Below are 27,714 nucleotides of genomic sequence, written 5' to 3'. Positions count from 1 at the left end.
GACCCATCGAAAATCTGAAGGTATTACCGACCTATAAAAGTAATTCGAAATTTAAACGTTTCCAGAACTATTCTAGCTATAGGTAGGCAAAGTTATACACGAATGTATTAATTGAGCATCGTATACTTTAACGTTAGAGTGAGTAACTGAGCAAAAAAGAGTTAAAATGCGTAAGTTACTGCGGGGTAGCGTGGAAGCAGGACGTGTCGTACTGTTCCGTTGTTCCTTCGGGTAAGTACTGTGAGTATCTTTTTAAGACATTTACAAACAAATGACATCTATACTTTAATTTATATTACTAAATGTCAATGCATTTAAGTGTCAACTTTTCATTTCTTACAACATTTTATTAATAAAAAGTAATTTGAAACGATAAAACTTAAAATTAAAATGGGACGGTGTTAGCTTCACCAGTTTAAGTCGTGGCAGGTATCAACGACCCGTAAGTCGGCAATGGCAGCAACGTAACTTTTTGTTTTATTTTCTTTTATGTTGTTATATCACACTAACACAAGTGGTTTTATGGACCAGTTTAAATCTAAGCTATGAGTCTTCATAAAAATCTATTAGCGACCTAAACTTTTTTGTCTAGTGTTGTGTCTTTTAGCGTTGTCAATTTATACAAAGTTATGATATTTTCGAGGATCCCTATCGAATAGTTACAGTAGTAAATCATTGTTTTTTTTTGTTTAAACAATATGCATTTGTTCATATTTTGTATGATATTAATCAATTATAATCTATTTTATAGTCTGATGGTCAAATGAATTAAAATAACCATTTTTTTATGGGTCGGTAATACAATTTAGGTTTATACTTACATACTTTAATACCGACCCATGTGGGTCGGCAATAGCAACTATAGGAAGCTATTACCGATCGAATATAGATTGTTTAGTTTCTCATCTACAAATTCAAATTCAAATTGCTTTATTTTCAGAATGTAGAATAAAGATGTTTGTATATACAGATAATATTGATCCTCAAACATTCCGCTCGTAATTGAGCGTGCAAATATATTTTTATTACTTTTATGACATAATAGGTGCCTATTAAAAATTATATTTTTTTTAGGTTAAATTAACATAAAACATATAATTAGGTATATTTTTTTCCAGAAATATGGAGCCACGAAAGCGGCGAAAAGTATTCAGTAAAACACAACTCGCCGAAGCAATCAATCAAATAGCATAACGAAATATCCTAGAGTTTGAAATCCTTAATTTAATATATGTACATATATTAATAGTATGTATTATGTTGATTAATTTAAAAGTTTATAATTATTTAGTTCATTACTAAAAAGTACTCATTTGTTTTATTAAAAATAACTACAATAAAAAAATACGAATATATTTGCATTTTTATTTCATTTTATTAAGATCGGTAATCATCATCATCACTAGCTTCTATACATTCCATTGCTGGAAAAAGGCTTCCTCTCACATACGATCGGGAATAGCTGCATAAAAATCGTTAATAGCTTCACAGCCGTTTTTATGGGTCGGTAATAGCAACAATCGACTAAGTCACATTGTAAATTATTTTTTACAAGATAATCCTTTATTAGAATGTATTTGCTTCAATAAAAACATTTTTTATACATAACACTAGCACATAAAATGAAATTATAAATCTTTAGAAGAACCAGTATACTTAAAAAATATGGTTGATTTTGAAATTGCCTTAGAGGGGTCGTTAATACCTGCGTTTACCTTATACTAAAATGACTTTTTTTAAATTGTTGCTAGCTCCTGTACCTACCATTAAGTGTAGACTTGAATTGTAAAATGGGTGTGTTGTAGATAATATGAAAGTTCTCATAATTTATATGTAAAATTACAATTGAAAAGTAACTCAAACGATGAACATAATTATTTATTCTCATAATCAATTGTAATATAAGTAGTATTGATAATAATCATTCAATTATCAAATAATAATTAAATTTCATATTATATTCAAAATAACGATATAATACAAATAACACGTGCGCTCACTCCCAAGATACAATACATATCTACAATACAAGCGAAACCCTAGCACGTAAGAGATAAGGCTACATTAGAATAAAAGCTGTATTGTTCAGCTATGTATGAAAATTTTAACTTACGACGTTTACATTTTGTTTACAAAACTTATTAAAATTATTACATAATTTTACCTAGATAAACTAAAAAATATTCTAATCCGCGTGCAGCGGAGTATCTCGTAGAATATAATTAGTAATATACCTAACGTCTTTGTTTAAATTACATGACCCTATATTTATAAACTATTGCAAAATAAAAACAATAGTTGTCCCCTTCACTCTCATAAGCTAGTCTGCGCGCGAGAGAGACGGGAAGACTTTTCATGATGCGCCTTATTTTTAAGCGCCTTATTCACGGTCCATTTGGCTGTACGTCCCGCCAAGGTCATACACGATGCACGACGCAAAACGACAGTGAATAGTATTGACGTACGTAAATAATTATTATTATTATGTTGCTGGATGTGCACGACCAATTTTTCATCCAGCGAGCACCCCCACCACCGCGAACGTCGTGCAGATGGACAGTGAATAGCGCGGACGTACTTCAGAGCGGTCCTGCATCGTGCGTGTTCGATCTTGATCTTGAATAGGCTTGCTGTACAGCAGATTAGCATACCTAATTGAGCTTGTCTTTCACGCAAATAGCATGTGTCAACAAATGGATCGTGAAACGATTACGAGGTTTATTGAAAAATATAAGTTGCACAAATGTTTATGGAATGTTTCCAGCGTCGATTATATTATGCAAAAACAAAAAATAATCAATGCTTGGATGAAAAAATTATTATATACGTTTATGATACATTTTTTTCATCCAAAACCTCTTCCTTTTTCTTTTATTCTCTTCTGCTGCTGACAATATCAGAAGAACTCCCATTTTTTGGCGTTTTGATAAAGCAGGTGGCATTTTCACACAATATGCCCTCTCGTTATCGTTCGATTTAAATGCCATGCTTGATGCGCGCACGATCGTCAGTAGGATACATCCAGCACCGCAGCCTTGAGGTCACGTACAGCGGGGACGGACCGTGAATAGGCGCTTAAACTGTGGCTTAAACTTGTTTGTGTTGATGGGAAAATTATTAAATGAAAAATTTCATGCCATGTCATAACCACATCATAACTATGATTTTCCGTCTTCTGTAATAATAGTTTTGATTCCACATTGTGTTTTCATTCGTAGGAGTTTAAGCATGTAATTTCCAATATTTGTCAACTTTATTTTAAAACTATGAATAAATAAAACACAAAATAATGTAGATAATTTATTGTTCTATTAATATCTCTTATAATAAATTATAATTCACAATTTATTAATAGACTTATTTAAATATTTAGAGATAAGTGTATCTGTACAACGTAATGTACAAATGTTCAATATGATATTTTCTTTAAAAAAATAATAAATAAAATATATGGTGAAATATACTAATGATTATAACTAAAATAGGTACGTAGAACCCCGTTAAGTCGAACCTCGATAAGTAAAAACCTTGAACTATCTCGAACAAAGCAACGTTTTATTTTACATCCTTTACAACTTGAACATTGGAATTTATTACCTCTATTGTTCGAACAACAATAAGTTACCGACTTTAAGAACTTGCCGACAATGTAAGTACACTATTGTTTCTGAGAAAACATTTTAGGAGAATACGATAATAAATTTATGACTCACGCAAACACGCTTGCTTGGTGTCAGGTGTTCAATTTTGATTTCCTTTCGACTTAAAAATGTCAGAAGTAGTTTGGTTCTACTGCAATACACATCAATTAGTACAACAGTCAACATGAGTGCTGTGAAACGTAAACTAAAAACTTTGAGTCTTGCTGAAAAATTAGAAGTGCTCGAAGCTGTGAAGAGGTGTCAAAAAAAGAAAGATGTTGCTGAACAATTTGGCCTGCCAATGAGTACTCTTTCAACAATAATAAAAAATGAATCAAACATCATAAGAAATATACAAAACGGTCAAAGTTTGTCCTGCAAAAGACGACGAATTGCAGAATATCCGGGCTTGGAGGAATGCTTATTTAAATGGTATGAGGAGTGTCGTAGCCAAAATATCAGTGTTAGTGGACCACAGTTACAAGAAAAAGCCCAAATATTTTCTAAAACATTGGGAATCGTTAATTTCAGAGCCAGTAATGGATGGTTAGAAAAATTCAAAAAAAGAAAGGACCTTGTTTTTAAAAAAGTTTGTGGGGAAAGTGCAAATGTCAACATTATCGATTCAGTAGTTCAGAAAACTGATACTAATGATTTAGATGACATAGAAGACGTGAATAATACAATTATCGATTCAGTAGTTCAGAAAACTGATACTAATGATTTAGATGACATAGAAGACGTGAATAATACAATTATCGATTCAGTAGTTCAGAAAACTGATACTAATGATTTAGATGACATAGAAGACGTGAATAATACAATTATCGATTCAGTAGTTCAGAAAACTGAAACTAATTATTTAGATGACATAGAAGACGTGAATAATACAATTATCGATTCAGTAGTTCAGAAAACTGAAACTAATTATTTAGATGACATAGAAGACGTGAATAATACATGCGCTCCATGGGTTTCCATCCAAGAGGCGCGAACCGCATTGATAACCTTACGTAATTTTATAGAGCAAACCAGTTACTCTAAAGAAGAATTTTCTGCTCTTTATATATAAGACAATGATATATTTTTTATTTTAAAATGATTTGAAATAATGTTGATTTATAATAAATAAAAATATGTTTGTCACCTCTGCAAGTTGAATTTTTATTTATTTTACCTCTCTAATTCAAAATTTAAATAAACCTCAAACTCTTTTTATGTCCAATCAAAATCCGCCTAAGTCGAAATCCTCCATAAATTGAAAATTCTCTAACTCGAATTTTTTGGCGTCTCCCTTGATTTTCGACTTAAAGAGGTTCTACTTTTATAAGTAGACGACATTAAAACACCATGATTACCGCAAGTTAAGAATATAATATACTAGCGGTCCGCCCCGGCTTCGCCCGTGGTACATATTAACGTTTTCTCTACATAAGAACCATCCTCGTACTTCAAGGAATATAATAAAAAAAGAATTATCGAAATCGGTTCAGCCGTTCTCGAGTTATGGAATTACAACGAAAAGTGGCATTGATTTTTATATATTAGAAGATTAAAATTGTCATATAAGATCTGATTAGTTAAATGTTGATGCTTATTTATTTAAAAGCAATAGTCACTGAAAATATTTTGAAAATATATTAGTGTATTATTACTTATCGGCATTATATTTTAGTTTAATAGGTACTTATAAGTACTTATAAGTATTTAGGTACTTATAATAAGTACAGTTACTATAGTACAGTTACTATAATAAGTACTTATAAGTACAGTTCTTCAAAATTAATAATGCGCATGCAGATCTTCGCTAATTATTGTATTTCCAGAAACACCCGAATCACCCCGAATCATTGAATCGTAAGTGCCCTAAACAATGCACTTGCATCTTGCACCTTGTTCGAAAGAAATAGTTACACGCGTTAGAAGTTATACTTCTTTGGCGTATGGAAAAAAAATACTAGAATATACAACTTGAACATAGTTATCAATTTTCATTTTTCATACCACCTAGAACTAACTTCATGCTGTTAAATTTAGGTGTCGGTGTGCGCGCGCATCGTAAAAATTCACTCTCATCATTTTTCTCCATCGCGCCAAAAGAAGTATAACCTCAAAAAATATTTTTCTAAGTATAATAATTTGAAATGAGAAGAGTTTGTTATTTCCAATTCTATGGTTCCGTATTCGTAATCTCTAGTTTCGTTATTTCCGTTCGTCCGTCAGTCAATCCTCACTTTACTTTCAGACTGTCATTTACTTTTATTACTACTTTTGATAATGTTCATATGGACATAGTTATTTTATTGAAATGTGATATTATGATGAATAAATACACAATATTTAAATACAAATAAAATGGCTTTTTCCATGTTATGTGTAACATGCTTGAAAAATCGCATATATTGCTAGCATAATATATTATGAAGATACATGTACAGGATTTTTATGAATATAATAATTATTTTATTTTTATTTCAACAAAATTATTGTTTTTAATATCGATACATCGATACAGTTTTTCATTGTTTACATCCCTTTAGAGCGATTGTATTATTACGTATATGTACAGTTATGTTTATGTGTGATCCATGTTTGTGTGCAAAAACAGGCTAGTGTGTCAATTTTGTAATAGTGTGAGTTTTGTAAAGACACAAATTGTTTTTGTGAATGTGTGATTTTGTTTCATAGTGTGAGTTACCCTCCCCGCACCAAAATCGGCCGAAAGTTTAGTTAGAACATTTGTCAGCGTGCTCCATCCATTACTTAATGATCTAAGTTCATACAGAAAATTACAGACATCAATTTATTTTATTACGAATTAAAAAAAAAAACAGTTATAACAGCTCAATTTCATAAGGTTCAGTTACATTTTCTAATAGGAAAAGCTAATATTTTTTTTTTTACATTTAGTTAAAAAATTTGGCCATTACAATAATTACAATGACACACCTAAAAATTAATAAAACATCAAAACATTTATGACACTTAAAACTACTATTAAAGAGCTATTCGTCATTACAAATAACACAGGAACTGAAAAGCATTGAATTTGGCAAATAGTACAGTGGGTGCTGCAAGGATCCGTTCTGGGTCCTTTGCTATACATAATCTACAACAATGACAATAGTTACGTATATCGTCAGGTGGGTCGTCGTAGTTCGTGTATGATCGCAGAGGGGGCGGGGGAGAAAGTGTGGGTGGGGGGAGGAGGCGTTTTGTCCTTTGCTCTACATTATGTTCTAAATCGATTAAGTAAGCTACGTATCGAGGTTTTCTCACGCACAGCCTCTGTTTGGAGGCTGTCTGTCTGTTCAGGGCGATTTGCCCTCTTCAATAGGTAGCTAACGCCACCCGTCAATACGGGCGGGTCATTAGGAGGGCAAATCGAAGCTACGTATCGTCAAGTGGGTCTTCGTTTCTTTCGTAAATATGAGCGCGGGGGAGGGGAGTAGGGGGAAGGGAGTGCTAAGTCCTTTTAATCTTAATCTATAACAGTGACGAGTAAAGTATCGTCAAGTGGGTCTTCGTTTAGTTCGCAAATATGAGCGCGGGGGAGGGGAGCAGGGGGAGGGGGGGGGGTGCTAAGTCCTTTTAATCTTAATCTATAACAGTGACTTTTAATCTTAATCTATAATAGTGACGAGTTAAGTATCATCAAGCGGGTCTTCTCGGAGTTGGTATATGAGGGTGGTGCGTGTGCGGGGGGCGGGGGCGGGGGCGGGGGCGGGGCGACGAGTTTCACACGGGACCACGTTGTTGCGGCACACGCCGTAGAACTGTTGCGGGCGTAGGTTGCGTTTCAGTGCGTCAAACCTATAAGTAGAGACATATTTTAATTATATTCACGTCATATTAAGATTTGAACACTTCCAAAGAACACAGGATTTCATGCCACAATAAGACATTTATATTCAATTTTAAGTAAAAATTACCGAGATTGTCGGTAAAATAATGTAAGAGCTGACAACACTGGTTATTTATAATTACATATTTGAAAAAATATTGCTAATTTTAGTCAAAAAATATAGTGTTATGACAAGAAATGAAGTAACTATCTATCTAGCTATCCAAGTTTCCACATTGGTGAGGAAAATTAACATTTTCGATGAAAATTAAAAAAAAAAATCATGAATTGTTTTTACTTTTTACTAAAGACTTTAAAATGAGCTATAATTATTCCATTTACAATATCACAAAATTCTCCATAGATTTTGAGATATTTAATGCAATACCAAATATCCCTAGACTTTGTTGATGTGTGTAAAATACCTAAATGGATTTTAAACGTGATTAATTATTCCAAAAATAATATTAACGAGACGTTCAGTCGACTACTTTACCACTATTTCTATATTTCCTGATTAACTAACTTATAAATGGAATAGTCGATTGTAACTTCTTATATATAAAACTAGTGGTCCGCCCCGGCTTCGCCCGTGGTACGTATTTAGTATCCTATATCCTTCTCCTGGCTCTAAACTACCTCCCTGCCAATTTTCAGCTAAATCGGTTCAGCCGTTCTTGAGTTATAAGTGGAGTAACTAACACGACTTTCTTTTATATATATAGACTCCCGTGTCACAATGTTAGTCTGCATACTCCTCCGAAACGGCTGGACCGATTCTCATGAAATTTTCTGTGCATATCGGGTAAGTCTGAGAATCGGCCAACATCTATTTTTCATATGTACCACGGGCGAAGCCGGGGCGGACCGCTAGTTTATATATATAAATCACGATGACCTCCAGCCCACGTGCGTGGTGCAGACGGCACACAGCGCCACGGTCCAGGTGTAGCCCGGGAACCAGGAGTACTCCGCGGACGGCGCGCCGCTCAGCTCCGTGTGCGACGTGCTCACCACCGTCACTATGTCGTGCATGTACCCGCCTGCACATGGATATCATTTCTATTATGCATATGATACGCTGTAAAAGCCATAACGCTTGAGAAAAAAAAATAGCTAACAACACGTTGCGGATATCGCAAAACTATAGTCCTTTTCACGTAGGATGATTCCTGTGACACTTCGTCGTGTTCCGAATTACGTATTTTATGTTTAAAACGCCAAAATAATTTTAGTGCATAGTATTTTTATTTTATGGCGGCATTATTACCAAAAATATAAAAATGAAACATCTTAAGCTTATAAATCAAAAACAGTATTGTTTAGTTTAATATAATGAAAAATTAAATAAAATAACACAAAAATATAATACCTACGCAATTCGTGTACATGAAATGGATCGTTGAAAAATCATAGAGTTGGAAAACATATAATCGGCGCCCATCTTGTGATCGTTTGTCAATCGAGTCAATCGTCTGTACGAGTGCGTCAGCTTTGTATACAAGTTGCATTTTTATATTGATATTTTACGTGGTATTCTGTTATTGTTACTAATTGTTATTGTTGACTTTTTTTTTGCTGTTGTTTGCTAAGTTTCCCTAGTTAATTGTTGGCGAAATGCCGAAAAAACTAATTTTGGTACTTTATTCAAATCGATTTCATTTCCATATAAAATATTATCGATTATCGGAAACAATTGATATGATTTCAGCTTAGATCATTATAGTCGAGCCAATTTAATAGGCAACATTTGACGTCTATCAATTTTATCTTCATAGGGTGGAAACCTGCTTAAAAACATCGATTAAAGTAAATTAATCGATACGGACTTGAAACATTTGTCAATCGAACTTGAAACACATGTCAATAATTTATGATAATTTTTATTCTCAAGTAATCAATGCATTCGATTCTAGATGTCAGATTTCGATTTTTAGAGTAACGTCTCTGGTATTTAAAAAGAAAAAAGGTTTATTGACACAAAATTGTAGCGACGTCAGTTCTTTGAATCAGAAATTGTTTACTAAGTTTAGAATGGTTTATCAGTAAAAATCAAATCCTAAAATTACTTGTATCGGTCATTATTATTATAAATATGTAATCATAATTGAAAAAAGTTAAGCAAATGTGCAGTTCTAACAAAACGAAATATCATGTTATTCTATGTCGTCGTTACTAGGTTACGTTGTTGAATTTTGTTGAACTGTCAAATGTTGCCTATTAAAATGGCTCTACTATAAGTAATGGATAACACTCACAGGCGCTTCCCCTTTTGCCGAGGTATAAGATTTTTCAAATCAAAAAATCTTATGCATTCATAAAAACTACTTGCGTAATCGATTACAAACACTCTGCGTATTCGTAAAACATCGAAAGGACGTCTGCGAGTGCTCCGCTAAAAATGCCGTTTTGTGCTGTCAAGTCTTGCAGAAGCAAGTCAAACACATCAAATATTAAAAAAGATGGAATAACCTTTCATTTGTAAGTATTTTTTTTTATTTTTTTTTACGTAAATATCAATTTAAATGCAATTTCTAATCATCGTCGATGTATCGTTTAGCGATATGCAAATAATCGAGTCATGTGTTTACTCGATCATTAATGCGGCCTAACGAGACTATCATGGAAAGAAAATATACAAATTTAATCTTTATGATCTAAGAGATAAAGTTGAATTTAAAACGCGATATTGAACCGCATTCCCCACGAGACTATATTTTAAAGAAATACAAAATGTAGCGAGACTATCTTGAAAAGAAATTCAAATTTAATCTTTATGAACTAAGCGATAAAGTTGAATTTAGAACGCGCTACTGAACCGCACTCCCCACGAGACTATAAAGGATGTAGCGAGACTATCTTGAAAAGAAATTCAAATTTAATCTTTATGAACTTAGTGATAGAGTTGAATTTAAAAACTCGTCGCTTAAAAGGTCATAAATTTTTACGACATTCTTAGTGACGGACTGCTTTTAACTTGAACGTCGATAAAAAAATATTTTTCTAAGTATAATTTGAAATGAGATGAGAATTAATCTTTATTATATTAAAATTTTACACAACTGCATAAAAAGGAGCATAATGTTTATTTTGTAAGTCTTGTATATATTTATTAAAATTTACGCTCGGTTACTTTTAACTGGCAGAACATTTTAATGGTACGGAACCCTTCGTGCGCGAGTCCGACTCGCACTTAGCCGTTTTTTTGTAATGTTAATCTTGTAACCTTTCTATTATGTAATCTTAGATACTAATATTATAAAGCTGAAGAGTTTGTTTGTTTGTTTGTTTGTTTGAACGCGCTATTCTCGGGAACTACTGGTCCGATTTGAAAAATTCTTTCGGTGTTAGATAGCCCATTTATCGAGGAAGGTAATAGGCTATATATCATCACGCTACGACCAACAGGAGTGGAGCCACGGGGGTGAAATCGCGCGGAGCAGCTAGTTTGTTTATATGTATGTATTAATATTGCGTATATTTCAGATTTACAAAAAATCCTGCTTTAAGGCTAAGGTGGATTGAATGCTGTTTGAGAAAATCAGAATGGACACCTCGGTACAGAAAAAATAAAAATTTCTGTACCGATATTTATTTTGTTTAATAAAATGGCGTTTTATTGTTTTTTCGTATGCATATAATAATGATGAAAACGTTACAAATGACCTGTGTAGTATTTTTTATGAATATAATATTAATGTTATTTCTAATTTCAACAAAATTATTATTTTTGTAATATCGATATGGTTACATCCCTTTAGAGCGATTGTATTATTACGTATATGTATAGAGATTTTTCTGTGTAATCGATGTATGTGTGCAAAAACATGCTAGTCTGTCAATTTTGTAATAGTTTGAGTTTGTAAAGACACAAATTATTTTTGTGAATGTGTGATTGTGTTTCAAAGTGTGAGTTACCCTCCCCGCACCAAAATCGGCAGAAAGTTTAGTTAGAACATTTGCCAGCGTGCTCCATCCATTACTTAATGATCTAAGGATTTCAGTAAAGACATCTCTACACGTGTCAAAAATCGATGTGTCACAGAAATCATCTTAGGTGGAAAGGACTATAGGAAAAACGCTGTAATTACACCCATCCAAGAAGCTTATATCTAATACACTGGAGATTTCGGTATGAACATTTGACGTGTAACAAGAAAATTGTTGTGTTTTATCACTTTCACACCTAACTTGGTATTGCCACTGTTAATACGAAGTTTTCCCAAGGCTACTATGTATGCCGTAATATTCTGTGCAAAAGGTTAGTTTTTGTACATGAGTTTGTTGATAAATTGCCAACAACGTCATTCAGAAGCATTGTTGGATGAGACAATTATTATTTATGCTAAATAAAATAAGTATCTGGACCAATTATTAAAAAGCGATACTCCCTGATTATGGGTAGTTACCATAATAAAATTGTAGCAACTCTCACTTTGACAATATGGCATAAGTGTCAAAAAAATTGCGTCGCTTCGAATATTTGAGTTAATATTGTTGCGTATTTAATAAATATTTTCCGAATATAAATAATGTATTGCATTGTGAAAAATTGCAGAAGTGTTTGGACACCAAATTCTGGCATAGAATTTCACAGGCAAGTGTATATTTACGTTATTTACAATATTCCTCAATACTCCTGCATTTACCTGTTTAGAATCATTTCAATGGCAAAAATTTTAAAATTTTGCATCATTTTAGAAAGCAGTCATGTTAAATTTGTTATTTTCCTAATACTTTATCATTTTTCAACAAGTTTTCAATAAACAAAATTAACAAGTTAGGTAACCATGATGACGAGTTTTTATGGATAGTGAAGAGAATATATTGTAATAACAATATTATGATGAAATTTAGAACACCATTTTCAAGATTTTTACTAGTAATGAAACAACACTCGACATCGGTATTGCACCCACATGTAGTTATAAGATTGTTCGTTTTTACATTGAAATTTATACTTTTTTAACTTACCTCATATTTTTTGTTTTAGGTATTTCAGCTTTCCAAAAAGTAAAATAAAAAGAAATATATGTGCCCATCAAGGGTAAAATTACTGAGGATTACGACCCAGAAAAAAATACCTTTTGAAAAATAAACTTTGTAAAGTTAGCTGAAATTTGTGCAAGGCGTTTATTATAAACAGTTTTTCTTTGATGATTTTGGCTTGAAATTGACCCGTCGAAGCAACGCGTTTAAAAAGAAGATCTGAGTAGCTTACAATTTGGTAAACTGATGCAAAACACAACTTTCCTCTATTTACAAAGGATGTTAATGCTATATATCGGTTCATATCCAGGCTTTGTAGCCAAGAGTTATTTAAAACTATCATTCTATACCAATTAAAATTGTATGTACCTATAAAGTATGGCCAGTAATATTATAATATAATTAATACTGTTAAAAATATATGTCGTTATTATTTATAGACCATGATTTTTAGTTTTTTCTATTTCGAAAAATCCTGAATATACAAACCAGTGTGGTCACCCACAGAAAGAGACAAAAAACAACACTGACGTCATTCAAGGTTAAATTTTCTTGTGACAAGTCAATGGTCATAGTGCAATCTCCAGTGTATTAGATATAAGCTTCTTGCACCCATCCATAAAATATGACATCTTTCAACGGACACATAATGTCACACGTACAGTTGTCCATTCAAAGCGATTTATAGTGCCACAAACTTATCTGACCCGGTGAAAAAAACTGGAACTACGTGCCACCATTTTGAAATGTCACATTTTCACAGACTTTTCATACGGAATATTTTGTTTAAATAAAAAGAAAGCAACATCTGCAGTGACACTGTCACTGGGTCAGATAAGTTTATGGCACTATACCCATTACATCCCACGTCAATTGTTAATGATAATTAACTAACATTCATTTATAAGTCATTTACAAACATAAATAAACCTTTGTGATCTAATTTTCTTTTAAAATATATTGCCAGATGTGGAAATCGAACATGCACGGCAAATTTACTGCAAATATACAACAATTTAAATTACAATACAATCATTTCAAGAGTTTCACTGTGTTTAAGTTCTTCTTTAAATATATTAATTGTTAGTTTTTTGGTAAGAACATAATTATTTATTCAATGTACATAAATTCAAAGCATAAAAAATGGATAAACATACCTAAATTAGTATAATTTGAGTGCACCCCCTCACTGGACATGGCGAAGATGTGTTCCCGCTTTGCTATTTCGGTGGAACACGACGTGCAACACAACACATTGTTCTATAAAGAAAATATAAAAAAATCGTTTATTTAGAAACAATACAAAACAATTTAGACACGACGATCGCCTCAACCAGGAATATTTCCGTGAAACGAAAGAATTCAAAATCAAATTATATTATATTTATATACTTTTACATGAATATTAATTGTATATTGTAATAAATTGTAATTGTATGTATGTATGTTTAATAATAAATAAATATGATTTGAAAAAAAAAATATGCTTATTTTTAAGTAGTTACAAATTACAAATGTTTTAATGTGACGTCATTATGAAATTATAGGGTAAAATCCGTGTTTATTGTTTTTTTATCCTACTAATATAATAGATGCGATAGTTTGTGAGGATGGACGAATGTATGTGTGTACTCTTTCACGAAAAACATACTGGAAGGATTTCGATGAAACTTTACAGGAATAAAGGATGTAGGTACATCAGAATAACACAAGAGCTACAGAAATACATGAATTTGCCTTCGGATTCATCCCCGAGAAAAACGACGCGTCATAGAATTGTATAATGATTGGAAACAGAATAATACAAAAATCTGCAATAAGTCAGACCATCTTGTTCACTTTTCGCCATCTTAACGGACACTAAACTTTTTAATCTACCCTAATTTTTTAAACCCAGCACTTGCCAGTCGGAACTTACCTTTTGTATAAGCCGCACCTCCATGTGCAGTCGCAGTAGCGCGTCATCCACTATGAACAATGCGAGTCTTTCCTTTGGTGAAAGTGTCAGGTTCGATGCCGTCCAGAAGGAGAGTGACACTGGGTCTTCTGGGATTGGCGCTATAATTTAAAAGTATGGGATTTAAAATAGTAATTTTTTGTGAAAATTTTTTAGTATTTCAGTTTGAGTTGTTTGAATTCATTAAAATAATCTAAAGTTAATGATAAATCCTAGTTTAAGTACAATGTCGGTAATAGATTTTGATAAGTCAAATTTTGAAATATATTCGATCCGATGAGTGCAGCATGGTTTCTAAGAATGTAAACATAATTAAAATTGTATTACTGTAAACATTCTAACTAAAATTATAAATGTGAAAGTAAATCTGTCCATTTTTTCTTCATGCCTCAACAACTGAACTGATTTGGATGATATTTGGTACAGAGGTAGCTTGAGAATTGAAAAAGAACATAGGATAGGTTTCATCAGGATATTCTATAGAATACATTTCACTAAGCTTTTCGGTTTTGGGTTTTTCTTTGACTCCGCGAGCAAAGCCGCGAGCAGAAAGCTAGTAAATAATTACTTTAGTAAATTAGAAATTGTCTGTCTTACCACAAAAAACTTTAAACAGGGTTTAACTTTAAGCGCGGGTTCTCTTTAATCTGGTTTTGTCGTATTTCACATAGACAACTATCAAAGTGACACATCCCTGGTTTAAAGTTAGACTGTGTTTAAACTGTTTTGTGGTAAGACCATGTATGTTAAAATAATGGTAAGTTATTACATACTTTTAACAATATGGCTGAAGTATTCCTGGATAGTTTGTCTCATGCGGTGGTAATCGAAGATATCGTATACGAAGAGCGGCCATGGGGTCTGTGCAGCGTCCATGTTGCGCAACCTAGTGTCGAGCCTGCATATAAAATCTTTCTATATATTAAAAATACTAGCTGTGCTCCACGGCTTCACCCGCATTCCTCTGCTCCTGTTGGTCTTAGCGTGATGATAAATAGCCTATAGCCTTCCTCGATAAATGGGCTATCTAACACCAAAAGAATTTTTCAAATCGGATTAATCTGATAAATTTGAACGCACTAATCTCAGGAACTACTGGCCTGATTTGAAAAATTCTTCCGGTGTTGGATGGCCCACTTATCGAGGAAGGCTATATATCATCATGCTAAAACCAACAGGAGCGGAGCAATGCGGATGAAACCGCGGAGCACAGCTAGTGTATGTATATTCACATCAAAAGCCACTATCACCATGCTTTCTATATTTTATACTAGCTTTCCACCCGCGGCATCGCCCGCGCAGTCAAAGAAAAACACGCATAGTTCCTGTTCCCGTGGGATTTCCGGGATAAAACCTATCCTATGTCCTTTCTCGGGTATCAAAATATCTCTATACTAAATTTCATGCAAATTGGTTCAGTAGTTAAGGCGTGATTGAGTAACAGACAGACAGAGTTACTTTCGCATTTATATATTAGGCTGGTTGCAGAGCTTGATCGACCGTCAGTGCGTACCGTCGGTCCTGACGATACGCATCAACAATTGTATGAATATGACACTAATGCGCATGACAATACGCGTGCGTATGGTCGGTCTAGCTATGAAAGGTTTTATGAATTTCCATACATATGACAAGCGCGACTGACGTACGCACTGATGGTCGGTGAAGCTCTGCAACAAGCCTTAGCATGGATGTAAGTGCGTGTACTGACTGCGTGCGCTGTCGCCGCCAGCGGTCGAGGCTGGGCAGGCGCGCGGGCCGCAGCGGCTCGCCCAGCTGCACCTCGGGCAGCACGCGCACACCCACCATGCGCATCCTGCACCAGTTATATCATCATCATCATCATCATCATCATCAGCCCATATACGTTCCCACTGCTGGGACACGGGCCTCCTATGAGGGTACAGGCCATAATCCACCACGCTGGCCAAGTGCGGGTTGGCGGATGACACATGTCGTCGAACTTTTTAATTCTTCGACATGTCGGTTTCCTCACAATGTTTTCCTTCACCGTTCGAGCAGTGGTGATGTTACAACATGCGCAGATAAATTGAAAAATCAATTTATTTCCTGCGCGCTCGCCTGGTCTCGAACCACGGACTTATCGATTCGAAGTCCGAGGTCTCACCACTGAGCCACCACTGCTTATATACTATTCATTAACACATTTCACAATCATTTATTAAACTGAAACTTTTATTACATCGTCTCAAACTTGGTCTGTGTAGCGCATGTCGCGTGACGTACGCTAATTATCGTACAAACACGATAATTATCGTAAATTTCACTTTCATAAAACCACACAACATTTTTTTTAATATGTGCAGAAGTTAGTGTGAAATGTTATCGGCACATAACTATAGCCATCATTTTTTATAAAAATAAGTGAAAAAAAGAGAAAGTTAACTGAGTTTGTCCTGCGGTTCTTAAACAACACAATTCTATGTATTTATTCTATATAAATAATATATAATTGTTTTGAATGATAGACAGAAAGAAAGCCGCAGCAATAATAATCATTTTACACTATACATTTTCACTTTTGTGTTTATCCAAGTTTGGTTTATAATTATACTGGTATATTCATAGAAAAAACAGACAGACCATGAAACACGTGTGAAATACACACACTCCAAATACCCACAAATGGTAACCGAACATAAACTTACAATGTTAAAAGTCATATTACAAAAAATACATACCTATTATAAATCTGTACGGGCTGTGAATACTTTGGCATTTCAAGGAATCTGAATCTGTGATTGGCTCTTGCTTTGAATGTGAGGACCTGAGCCACATCTGTTCCACTCGCTTCAAACACTTCACACAGCACCCCATAGCCGGATATTACGGTACCGCTTTCACTGTAAAAGTACTAGTATAATACTAGCGGTCCGCCCCGGCTTTGCCCGTGGTACATGTTTACGTTTTCTCTACATAAGATCCATCCTCGTACTTCAAGAAATATAATAAAAAAATAATTATCGAAATGGGTTCAGCCGTTCTCGAGTTATGCGCTTACCAACACATTTTGCGATTCATTTTTATATATAAGAAGATGATTATTAACTGAGTCTTTGCTACTTTGTTTTTTTTTCAGCAAACTTTATTTATGATATCTCTCATTTCTATAGGGAATAAAAAAAGTTGACTAGTAATCTGCTGGTAGAATTTTAGCAATTTTTACACAAAATCTTGAATTTGCTTTAGAGAAGTTGCAGTTGTATTTTAAAGGAAACATTAATATAGTTATTCAGTTGATCTGTTCTTTAATTATTCACACCACCTTTGCTCAAATCAGCGAAGAAAAAATATACAGTGGATTTCGGTTATAACGACGGCGGAGGGACCACTTTAATGTTGTCGCTATATCCGGAGGTCTCTATATCCGAAATAATAAAAAATCACGTACATTATGTATATACAGGGTGTCCCGTAAGTAGTGGACCAACGGGTTATGGGGAGTAGAGGGACTTATTATCTAACAAAAATACTAAAATTTATTGTCCTAAACCATAAAGTTTTTGATTTATGCTTTATTTTCAAAATTTGATAAAAATATCATCCACGTAAGCTTAATATGAACTTTTACCATTTCTGTTTTTATTTTATTCTTATTTTTTTGTTCAAGGTTGTTAAGAATACATAAGTCTTCCTAATTAAAATGTTACTCAAGCATAATTTACAACAACAACAAAATTAGACCAAAAGTAGGTAAAATTTTACGTTTTAAAAATTTACGGACTGAAGTTTGAACAAAGCTGGTGTAAAAAAAATGTATGGTGACCCTGTGGAACTTTGTTTTAAAAACTTCTACATCTCATACAAATTACAAAAAGGTATAATTGTGTGGTATAAAGTATTTAAAAAAATGTTAAATTGGCGTACAACATTCAAATTAGAAATTATCAGGTAGTCAACTCATTAAGTTATTCCGAGAATTATTGCCTTTATGGGCGCGCGCTGGAATTCTTTTGTATTGTTTCTGGCCAATCATAGACGATACTTGAACCCACTATGATTTTCTTTGACTTTCAACTATTTCAGTGACTTGCTTATAGCTCGGAACTACACGCGTGTTTAGCTTGAATCCGTCATTACGATATTATTCTTTGTTGAAGTGCGATTGAATTGGACACTGATTTTTCTTGTGATTTGGATATTGTTCGACTTTAGTTTTTTGAAGGAAATTGCCTAATACATACACTCCACGTGAAAATGCAGAAAAATGTTTTTTAATTTATGGACTCAGTGATGGAAATGCTCGACAACAACACGTGTTTATCGTGTTATCGTATTCACATGGAGTGTATGTATTAGGCATTTTTCTTCAAAAAACCAAAGTCGAACAACATCCAAATCACAAGCAAAATCAGTGTCCAATTCAATCGCACTTCAACAAAGAATAATATCGTAATAACGGATTCAAGCTAAACACGCGTGTAGTTCCGAGCTATAAGCAAGTCACTGAAATAGTTGAAAGTCAAAGAAAATCATAGTGGGTTCAAGTATCGTCTATGATTGGCCAGAAACAATACAAAAGAATTCCAGCGCGCGCCCATAAAGGCAATAATTCTCGGAATAACTTAATGAGTTGACTACCTGATAATTTCTAATTTGAATGTTGTACGCCAATTTAACATTTTTTTAAATACTTTATACCACACAATTATACCTTTTTGTAATTTGTATGAGATGTAGAAGTTTTTAAAACAAAGTTCCACAGGGTCACCATACATTTTTTTTACACCAGCTTTGTTCAAACTTCAGTCCGTAAATTTTTAAAACGTAAAATTTTACCTACTTTTTGGTCTAATTTTGTTGTTGTTGTAAATTATGCTTGAGTAACATTTTAATTAGGAAGACTTATGTATTCTTAACAACCTTGAACAAAAAAATAAGAATAAAATAAAAACAGAAATGGTAAAAGTTCATATTAAGCTTACGTGGATGATATTTTTATCAAATTTTGAAAATAAAGCATAAATCAAAAACTTTATGGTTTAGGACAATAAATTTTAGTATTTTTGTTAGATAATAAGTCCCTCTACTCCCCATAACCCGTTGGTCCACTACTTACGGGACACCCTGTATACATACGTAGTTATTTATTTATCACTTATTTATATTATACAAGGCTTTTATTAAAAAAACGAGTTATAGTGCACTGCTTAAGTTTAGACTTTTGTGCACGCTGTAAGGTATATTCTATTACTGGCTTCTCCAAATAAACAGTACTTTTTGAGCGTTGTAATAGCACATAATGCATCTCTAATTGTTGGAATCTCGTTTACATTGCAATCCTCTTCTTCATGCTCCTGTTCTTGAGTTTGAAGTACAGACTCAATAATTTCATTATCCGTCAAGTTATCAATAGTGATAACTTGATCATCAATATTCACATACGTTTCCCAATCAGTAACTGTTGGTTCCGCTGATGATAATCTTGCCAATGGCAAGTTATCCATTTCATCATCAGAATCTTCATCATTTGTATTAATGGTAGAAAATTTACCAAACCCAGCAGAAACAAATCACTTGACCATCTGCGAATGTAAACAAAAGATTCTTATCGTTTGTTTACATTCCTACATAATACAAGCTTAATAGTTAAAGTAGATGAATGAGTCTTTGCGCCTTTGCCGACTCCGTCTCAATATCCGCAATGAATTTCTAGGAATCTGTCCCAAATAGTTCATAAAAACAAGTCGTTATACCCGAATTAGGCGTTATATCCGGAGACGCTATTGCCAAATGGATTTATACGAAAGTATGCTTCAAATTCTAGGGACGTAAGTTCGACGTCGCTATAAACGAAAGGTTGTTACAACCGAGGTCGTTATTAATGAAATCCACTGTAGTAACAAAACTGTGTAAGAATTATTAGCAAGAAAATACACTAATTATTTAATCATTCTATATAAATGCATATAAAAGGAATCGTCAAAACTACAGGCATATGCTTGTGCAAGAAAAGTGCATGAAAAAAATCTCTAAATGGCTGGTTTCATACTTATGAAAAAAAATCTCATTTATAATCAACAAAGTCATATTTATCAACTAGTATAAAGCACTTACTCAGGACAAAGCAATCCAAACAGCTTATCATTAGCCAACGTCTGAGCTAGAACAGCAGCATCCTGCGGGTTAGTGAGCATCATAGGAACAATCTCTCCAGGAAACACGATCCCATGGTGCGCAGTTACAGGGACTCTGCCTGTCCATCCTGGCTCTAGTACACAACGGCCACTGACTGCTACAAGCCCTGTTCCCATGTACTGTAATATTTTAAAAATAATATTTAACATTAAGCTTCATAGTAATGGTTTAATTTATATATTAGCCTAAAAATAACGGAACGGAGTATCATCTATAATAATAATAACCGATTCTGATAAGGTTCAATTGGTACAGTCACAATATTTTTTCCCGAATTTACCGGATCGCAGCCAAATCTATCGGCTACATTAATACTAGGTTTTTATGCCGTAAATTTATGTGAACCAGTGCTTTAGAAAAAACAACTCAAATACACTGTTTTGGACTTACGGAATGCGAAGCCGCGAGCGATATATCAAAATCCTCCTCATCGTCGGTATCATCATTATCATTTTCATTTTCTTCAGCCATTGATTCATCACCATCTCCTGCAGCGTTGCGTTCATCATCACCATCCCCTAATACTGAATAATATCATATCTTTTTATATAAAGAATTTCTCAGCATAGCAAATAAACAATACGCAGAAAATGTTTATTTACACAAACCATTGTCATCCATGATTCTTCGTAGAAGCTCACGCAAAAGCGAAATGTTGAAATTTTATCTTATACCTAGTAAAAAAAATAATATGCCTGAGATAAAAATAAAGCACTATCAACAAGCGATGAGAAAATCAGAAAAGTTATTTTTTATTTTTATTTGGAAATTTGACAGGCGTAAAATACAGACGTAAATACTAAATTGTAAAAATGTCAACACAGACAACACATTTGCAACCGTTTGCAACAATAGTTTTGCCATTACAAAAAAAAAAAATATATTTTAAAAATATTGTGAAAAATACTGAATCACAGTACTGAATAATATTCGATTTGTGAAATAATTATATTGATAAACTGTATGAAACTACTTTTGATAAGATAATTATGTATTAGTTGGTTCCAAGAAGCATAGATCTAATACACTGGAGATTGCACTATGACCATTAACTTGTAACAAGAAAATATGACGTTGAATGACGCCTGTATGTTTTTTATCCCTTTCACACCTAACTTGGCAAATTGGTGTGAAAGGGATAAAAAAACGCTTTTTTGTAATTTTATGTTGTAACTGTAACATTTACCCACTTTATGGGGTTGTGGAATACAAAACAATGAAATAATTTTTAAAAAATGTCACAATAATATCACGTTTGGCATTTTGTTTACCACCGTAGTGTTGTAACACATCTAGCGTATATTATCGATTTATGACAAAAAATCTATTTCACATTAACGTTGATTTATTTATTTTGTTTCTTATATCAGATTTATATTATGTAGTTGTTGTTGCAAATAATAGATGTAAATTTTCTACCGCAGGAAAATAAAAAATATCACGTGGTTGTTTTATTTGACTTATGTGTTTTGTTTGTTGTTTATTGTTTTCTCTTTTAGATTATTAATAAAATCATTTTGTTTTAGATTTCCAGAGCCAAATAAAAAATGGGTATAAAACATGAGACGAGTAGATTGGACGCCGTCGAAATTTGCTAGATTGTGTTCACTGCATTTCGAGCATGCGTTTTATCAAGATGGATACTCTAGAAGAATTTTGCAATCTTACGCTTACGTTTTTTTTTTGTTCCTGTAGATAATAAATAAATTTGATCAAAGAGAGTGAATTTTTATTTGGAATTTTTTTATACATAAGTTACTTTAAATGTGTAACTATGTGAGAATTAAACGGTTGATTAAATGACAGTTCTCATAGATGACAAACTACTATTGAAATACATACTTAATATATTTCCCATTCCTCCTCCATTGGGATTTACGGGATCAAAAGTAATTTTTCCAAATTTCATTGTAATCGGTTTAGTAGTATTCGCGTGAAAGAGTAACAAACATCCATCCTCACAAACTTTCGCTTTATTAGGTAGGATGTAAGGAAAATGTTTTCTTTAAGACTGTCCTTTTATTAACTAGTTAAAATGCTACATGATTCCTTCATGCTGACTGTGCCTTTCTCCTCACTCCTTTAACTTTATCATCATTTCCATCTTTATTTTAAATTGTTACATTTCAAGTTTTAAAATTTCTGTTATAATATACTACCTTTCCGCCCGCGTTTTTAAAGAAAATCCCGCTCAGTTCCCGTTCACGTGGGATTTCCGGGATAAAACCTATCCTATGTGTATATGTACAAAATTTCATTGTAATCGGTTCAGCAGTGAAAGAGTAACATCCATTATCGCATAATTTCGCATTTATTATATTCGTAGGATTAAATAAATACTGTATTCAACTGAAATTAATTATTAATTTTGTTTTTTATTTTATTTATTATTTCACGAAACCGTAAATGCAAAATGCATTCACCATTTTATCGATTGAAGCACATCCCATCACTATCACCTTCTATCTATCTAAATACGTATCTATAGTAAAAATGGTGCCATGACTATGTTGAAACGTAGCTTGTAGTCTATAGCTATCTCATTCTTTCATACGACGTTTTCTTTAGATAGAGAGAAACAAATACAGGGTGGCCCGTTTTCAGTGGTCCAAAAATTTTTTTCAGCTTGAAAGCATCATGAGTAATCATTTAAAACAAACTTTAGTTAAGCGAAAACTTATGGTTTAGAAATTATGAATTTTTTTTTAAATAATCCGAAGTTTCAATGTTTTTGACACAAAACTACTCTGTTATGAAAACTACTGGACCGAATTGAATGAAATTTGGTATAGGTATAGCGCAATAACCTACCTATCGCGCTATAGGCTCATCTTGTGTAAATAATTACACTGAATTTTTTTAATTTAACTTTTTCTGTAGTTTTTTGAATTTCTCGGCAAAATGTCGATTTTTCGAAAAAATCCTGTGAAAAAAAAATGTACTACCAAGGTTTTGCTGGTACTGCTAAAAACTTCCTTAACATAAGGTTATTCTTTACACAAAAAATCATAGTTGTCCTTCGATTGTAACATCTTCAAAAACAATATCATGTGCATTAACACATGAAAATCGAAAAATTACGAAATTTACCATAATTCAATTTTAATCATTTGGAACGGCCAATTTTTGGTTAAAGAACCATTTATTGCCATAAATGTAATTGCCATCAGTATTCACATGGCTATAAAAGTTAAAATGAATGAAATAAATTTTTTACCTACTAGCCAAGATTACTTTATTCTAATGTCAATTTATAGAGTTTTTTTTTTTTGTTATTTAGTTTTTAGGTTTAAATCTTAATAAAAGGTTTGGAGAATCAATAAAACAACATAAATATTAATTAGCATATTGTTTATTTTTTACAAAAGGTTTTCGAAATGCCGTCCGCCTTTCGCTAAACATAATCTGCATCTGCGTAAGAAATTTCTTCGCAGCCTATTAAATGGCTGCCGGCTTTCTTTAATGGCTGTTATAGCCATTTGAATTTATGCCTATAAATAACCATAAATTCATTATACATAGGTACATTTGTATACCAGTTTATGGTATTATACCATTTAATACCATAGGTTCATACCTATCCGGAGAGGAGGATCGGTCGCGGTGGCACCATCCACTGGCCAGCCTGTTCACCCGACTTGAACCCCGTTGATTTTTTCATTTGGGGATACATTAAGGAGATTGTGTACGCACGGGAGAGCACATCGGAGCAAGAATTGGAGGAAAATTCAAGTGGCTATAACAGCCATTAAAGAAAGCCGGCAGCCATTTAATAGGCTGCGAATAAATTTTCTTACGCAGATGCAGATTATGTTTAGCGAAAGGCGGACGGCATTTCGAAAACCTTTTGTAAAAAATAAACAATATGTTAATTAATATTTATGTTGTTTTATTGATTCTCCAAACCTTTTATTAAGATTTAAACCTAATAACTAAATAACAAAAAAAAACTCTATAAATTGACATTAGAATAAAGTAAAGTTATCTTGGCTAGTAGGTAAAAAAATTATTTCATTCATTTTAACTTTTATAGCCATGTGAATACTGATTTGTAACGACTTTTATGGCAATAAATGGTTCTTTAACCAAAAATTGGCCGTTCCAAATGATTAAAATTGAATTATGGTAAATTTCGTAATTTTTCGATTTTCATGTGTTGAATGCACATGATATTGTTTTTGAAGATGTTACAATCGAAGGACAACTATGATTTTTTGTGTAAAGAATAACCTTATGTTAAGGAAGTTTTTAGCAGTACCAGCAAAACCTTGGTGGTACATTTTTTTTTCACAAAATTTTTTCGAAAAATCGACATTTTGCCGAGAAATTCAAAAAACTACAGAAAAAGTTAAATTAAAAAAATTCAGTGTAATTATTTACACAAGATGAGCCTATAGCGCGATAGGTAGGTTATTGCGCTATACCTACACCAAATTTCATTCAATTCGGTCCAGTAGTTTTCATAACAGAGTAGTTTTGTGTCAAAAACATTGAAACTTCGGATTATTTAAAAAAAAAATCATAATTTCTAAACCATAAGTTTTCGCTTAACTGAAGTTTGTTTTAAATGATTACTCATGATGCTCTCAAGCTGAAAAAAATTTTTGGACCACTGTAAACGGGCCACCCTGTATATGTAAATTGTATACGCTCGATACAAGTACTCTATAGGTTTATTGCTCTGAGATTGAACTAGCTAATATCAATTGTATACAAATAAAATAATTTTTATCTTGCAGACAGCAAATACTGATTTAAATAAATAGATAGGTACACAACGTCGACAAACTAACTTTTATTAACATAAATAAATTAATAAATAACAAAAATGAAAAAGGAATTTGTAACATTTACTAAAATATGTGCTAAAATTGTAAATTGCTTTTAGTAAATTGGCTTCACGAGCCCGATTGAGCCTCTTAGGATTGAGCCGATTCCCAATTCAAACTTCACTGCAATAAAAAAATGTCTATTGTCAATGTTGACATATTTTGAGAAATGACAGATGACAATTTAGGTGCATTTACGATGAAAGTAGATATAAATAATAAGAAAAAAATAGCATATTTCTTTTTTATAAGCATTATAAGTCCCATATTAATTAACAAAATAAAAATTTATGTGATTTTATAAAAACTATAATATATCCGAAAAAGATTATCTTTTAAATTCTCCCTGTAATGTCAAAAAGCATTTATGTATACTGTTACATCATATAATAATACATTTCAACTTGTCTATAGCTGTGACTATTTGAATGAAGTATTGACTAGTAGCCGAGAGTAGGTACCTACCTACATTGAGTTTTCGTCTCAAATTCCTCTATGAACATTGAACGCACATCTTGTGATTGTAATGAGATAAATGTTGCACTGTGCTCTAATGAACTAATGTTATGTTGAAATGATATTAATTAGTGTTTAAGTATGATTTTAAGCGACAAAATGTATCGGAAAATTTTGTGGTGTTACGTATTTTTATTGACATCGCTGGATATATCCCTAAACTCAAAGCTGACGGCACAGGGAAAGAGCCATGGTAAAATCGATTTCACTTGATAAATAATTGTCTTTATGTTTCTCTCATTGTATTTGCCCAAATTTTAATTATTATACACAAGTAAAATGATGTGTTTAAATTGCTAGGAGAACTTCGAAAGTAATCGAATGCGATATGGTGTTAGTTTGACTGGGGCCTGTCGATTGTTTTTCTTTTTACCCTACAAAATTGTAAGATATAATTATCAGCGTTGATGAAAGAAATGAGTCGTTTTGGCGGTAAAGATGCAACAAGGCGGATGCATTGTGCACCGCGCATGCCGCGCGCAGCCGCTTGACTTGCGTACAAGAGCGACGTACAATTATTGAATAACTTTGCAATATTATGTCGTAGCTGTTATCATTTTCGCGTGTTATCATCCCAGTAATATACTTAATGATATTTACTAAATTCATAAAAATGATGTTTTTGAAAGCTTAAGAACTATCAGAATTGCTTTTTTATTCTTAATTTGGGTAGTATTGTTCACTGAACAATAGGTGATTGGGAATTGATTTTACTCCATTCAGTATCAATGGGCTTGTGTGTAAGAGGTTGATCATTGAACTGATCTCAATTAATATTTGTTACAGGTACATCAGTTCAGGATTCTCTCACAGACGGCATTGCATTTCAAGTGAGTAAAACATAATTATAATGTAATGAAAAAAGGTGTGTTCCATTATATTTTATAAATGTACATAAAATTATTTTAATTAAATTTTAACATTACATGTAACAACATATTTAAGAATTGTTTATGATCGTTCAGTTGATTTTAATCTAAAATATGGACCACAACTTGTTGGGTGTCATGAATCAAGAAACTACTTACTTACTAAATTTGCATACCAATCAATCTAAATGTTACAAAAAATAAAAATAATCATAAAAAATTGTATACAAACAAAAATTAAAAGTGATAAGATAACTATCTATAATCTAAATGAGTAATCATTTCATGTATAATTCAAGTTAGGATCCTAAAATAATAATTTTCACTGAATAACATACATTCATTTCATCTCTTATTGCTATTATAAAACCTACACAAATGAAAGTATATTTTACATTTAATTAAGAAAATTCTTAGTAATATCATCTGTGATCTGACTGCCACCTTAACATTTTATCTTTTAAAAATGAAGACTGGTAACCTCTGGTAAAGCTCTTGTGAGATGTGGACATGTCCAAACAAGTGATTTATTGTCTCGTACAGGAAAACCAGTAACCATTGGTCATTGTTCTTATTCTAACTTATCAAACACTAGCTCTCCGCCCACGGCTTCGCCCGCGTTTTCAAAGAAAAACCCGCATAGTTCCTGTTCCCGTGGGATTACCGGGATAAAACCTATCCTATATGTTAATCCAAATTACCCTCTATATGTGTACTATATTTCATTGTAATCGGTTCAGTAGTATTTGTGTGAAAGAGTAACAAATACACACACACATCCTCACAAACTTTCGCATTTATAATATTAGTAGGATAAGACATATACAAAATAGGCAGTCATTCTATCAAATGTATCCTATCACCTATGACTACCTGACTAACAAAATCAATGCAATTTGTTCTTGCTTTG

At 32.8% G+C, this 27,714-nt stretch overlaps 3 protein-coding genes and 1 long non-coding RNA gene across 5 annotated transcripts in view; 2 read left to right on the top strand and 2 right to left on the bottom strand.

Annotated features, from left to right (window-relative positions):
- Window positions 1-2,372: 2,372 nt before the first annotated feature.
- Window positions 2,373-4,796, top strand: LOC123701502. Its single transcript, XM_045649005.1, has one exon. It carries the CDS (start codon window positions 3,826-3,828, stop codon window positions 4,711-4,713), a length of 888 nt encoding a protein of 295 aa, XP_045504961.1. The 5' UTR covers window positions 2,373-3,825; the 3' UTR covers window positions 4,714-4,796.
- Window positions 4,797-5,198: 402 nt separating this feature from the next.
- Window positions 5,199-21,357, bottom strand: LOC123701498 (protein cereblon-like). Of its 2 annotated transcripts, none has more exons than XM_045648999.1 (10): window positions 21,199-21,357; window positions 20,981-21,114; window positions 20,510-20,709; window positions 17,134-17,295; window positions 16,143-16,247; window positions 15,205-15,329; window positions 14,393-14,532; window positions 13,632-13,734; window positions 8,384-8,528; window positions 5,199-7,454 (listed from the first exon to the last, which is right to left on the bottom strand). In XM_045648999.1, the coding sequence occupies exons 1-10, from the start codon at window positions 21,209-21,211 to the stop codon at window positions 7,286-7,288; spliced, it is 1,296 nt and encodes a 431-aa protein (XP_045504955.1). In that variant the 5' UTR covers window positions 21,212-21,357; the 3' UTR covers window positions 5,199-7,285. The 2 variants fall into 2 exon arrangements, with proteins under 2 accessions (XP_045504955.1, XP_045504956.1); XM_045649000.1 differs by having other exon boundaries at window positions 15,205-15,317.
- Window positions 7,765-8,254, bottom strand: LOC123701509. Its single transcript, XR_006752748.1, has 2 exons — window positions 8,213-8,254; window positions 7,765-8,052 (listed from the first exon to the last, which is right to left on the bottom strand). It is a non-coding gene; the product is annotated as an uncharacterized LOC123701509 (long non-coding RNA).
- Window positions 21,358-25,874: 4,517 nt separating the features above from the next.
- The window catches only part of LOC123701493 (transmembrane protein 131 homolog), a 30,981-nt gene continuing 29,141 nt past the window's right edge, over window positions 25,875-27,714 (top strand). The window contains exons 1-2 of the mRNA XM_045648989.1: window positions 25,875-26,128; window positions 26,722-26,765. Coding sequence (XP_045504945.1) covers window positions 26,017-26,128; window positions 26,722-26,765 — 156 coding nt within the window. The 5' untranslated portion in view covers window positions 25,875-26,016. The remainder of the gene's footprint in view (window positions 26,129-26,721; window positions 26,766-27,714) is intronic.

Source organism: Colias croceus, chromosome 21, assembly GCF_905220415.1.
Source record: "Colias croceus chromosome 21, ilColCroc2.1".
NCBI lineage: Eukaryota > Metazoa > Arthropoda > Insecta > Lepidoptera > Pieridae > Colias > Colias croceus.
This window is presented reverse-complemented; position numbering and strand designations above follow the sequence as displayed.

Bases quoted from the DNA above. Each gene is read 5' to 3' on its own strand.
- LOC123701502 (XM_045649005.1), top strand. From the start codon at position 3,826: ATGAGTGCTGTGAAACGTAAACTAAAAACTTTGAGTCTTGCTGAAAAA.
- LOC123701498 (XM_045648999.1), bottom strand. The intron at 13,735-14,392 runs GTAAGTTCCGAC...TTTTCTTTATAG, and splicing joins AGGTGCGGCTTATACAAAAG to AACAATGTGTTGTGTTGCAC. The intron at 7,455-8,383 runs GTCATCGTGATT...CTCTACTTATAG, and splicing joins ACCACGCACGTGGGCTGGAG to GTTTGACGCACTGAAACGCA.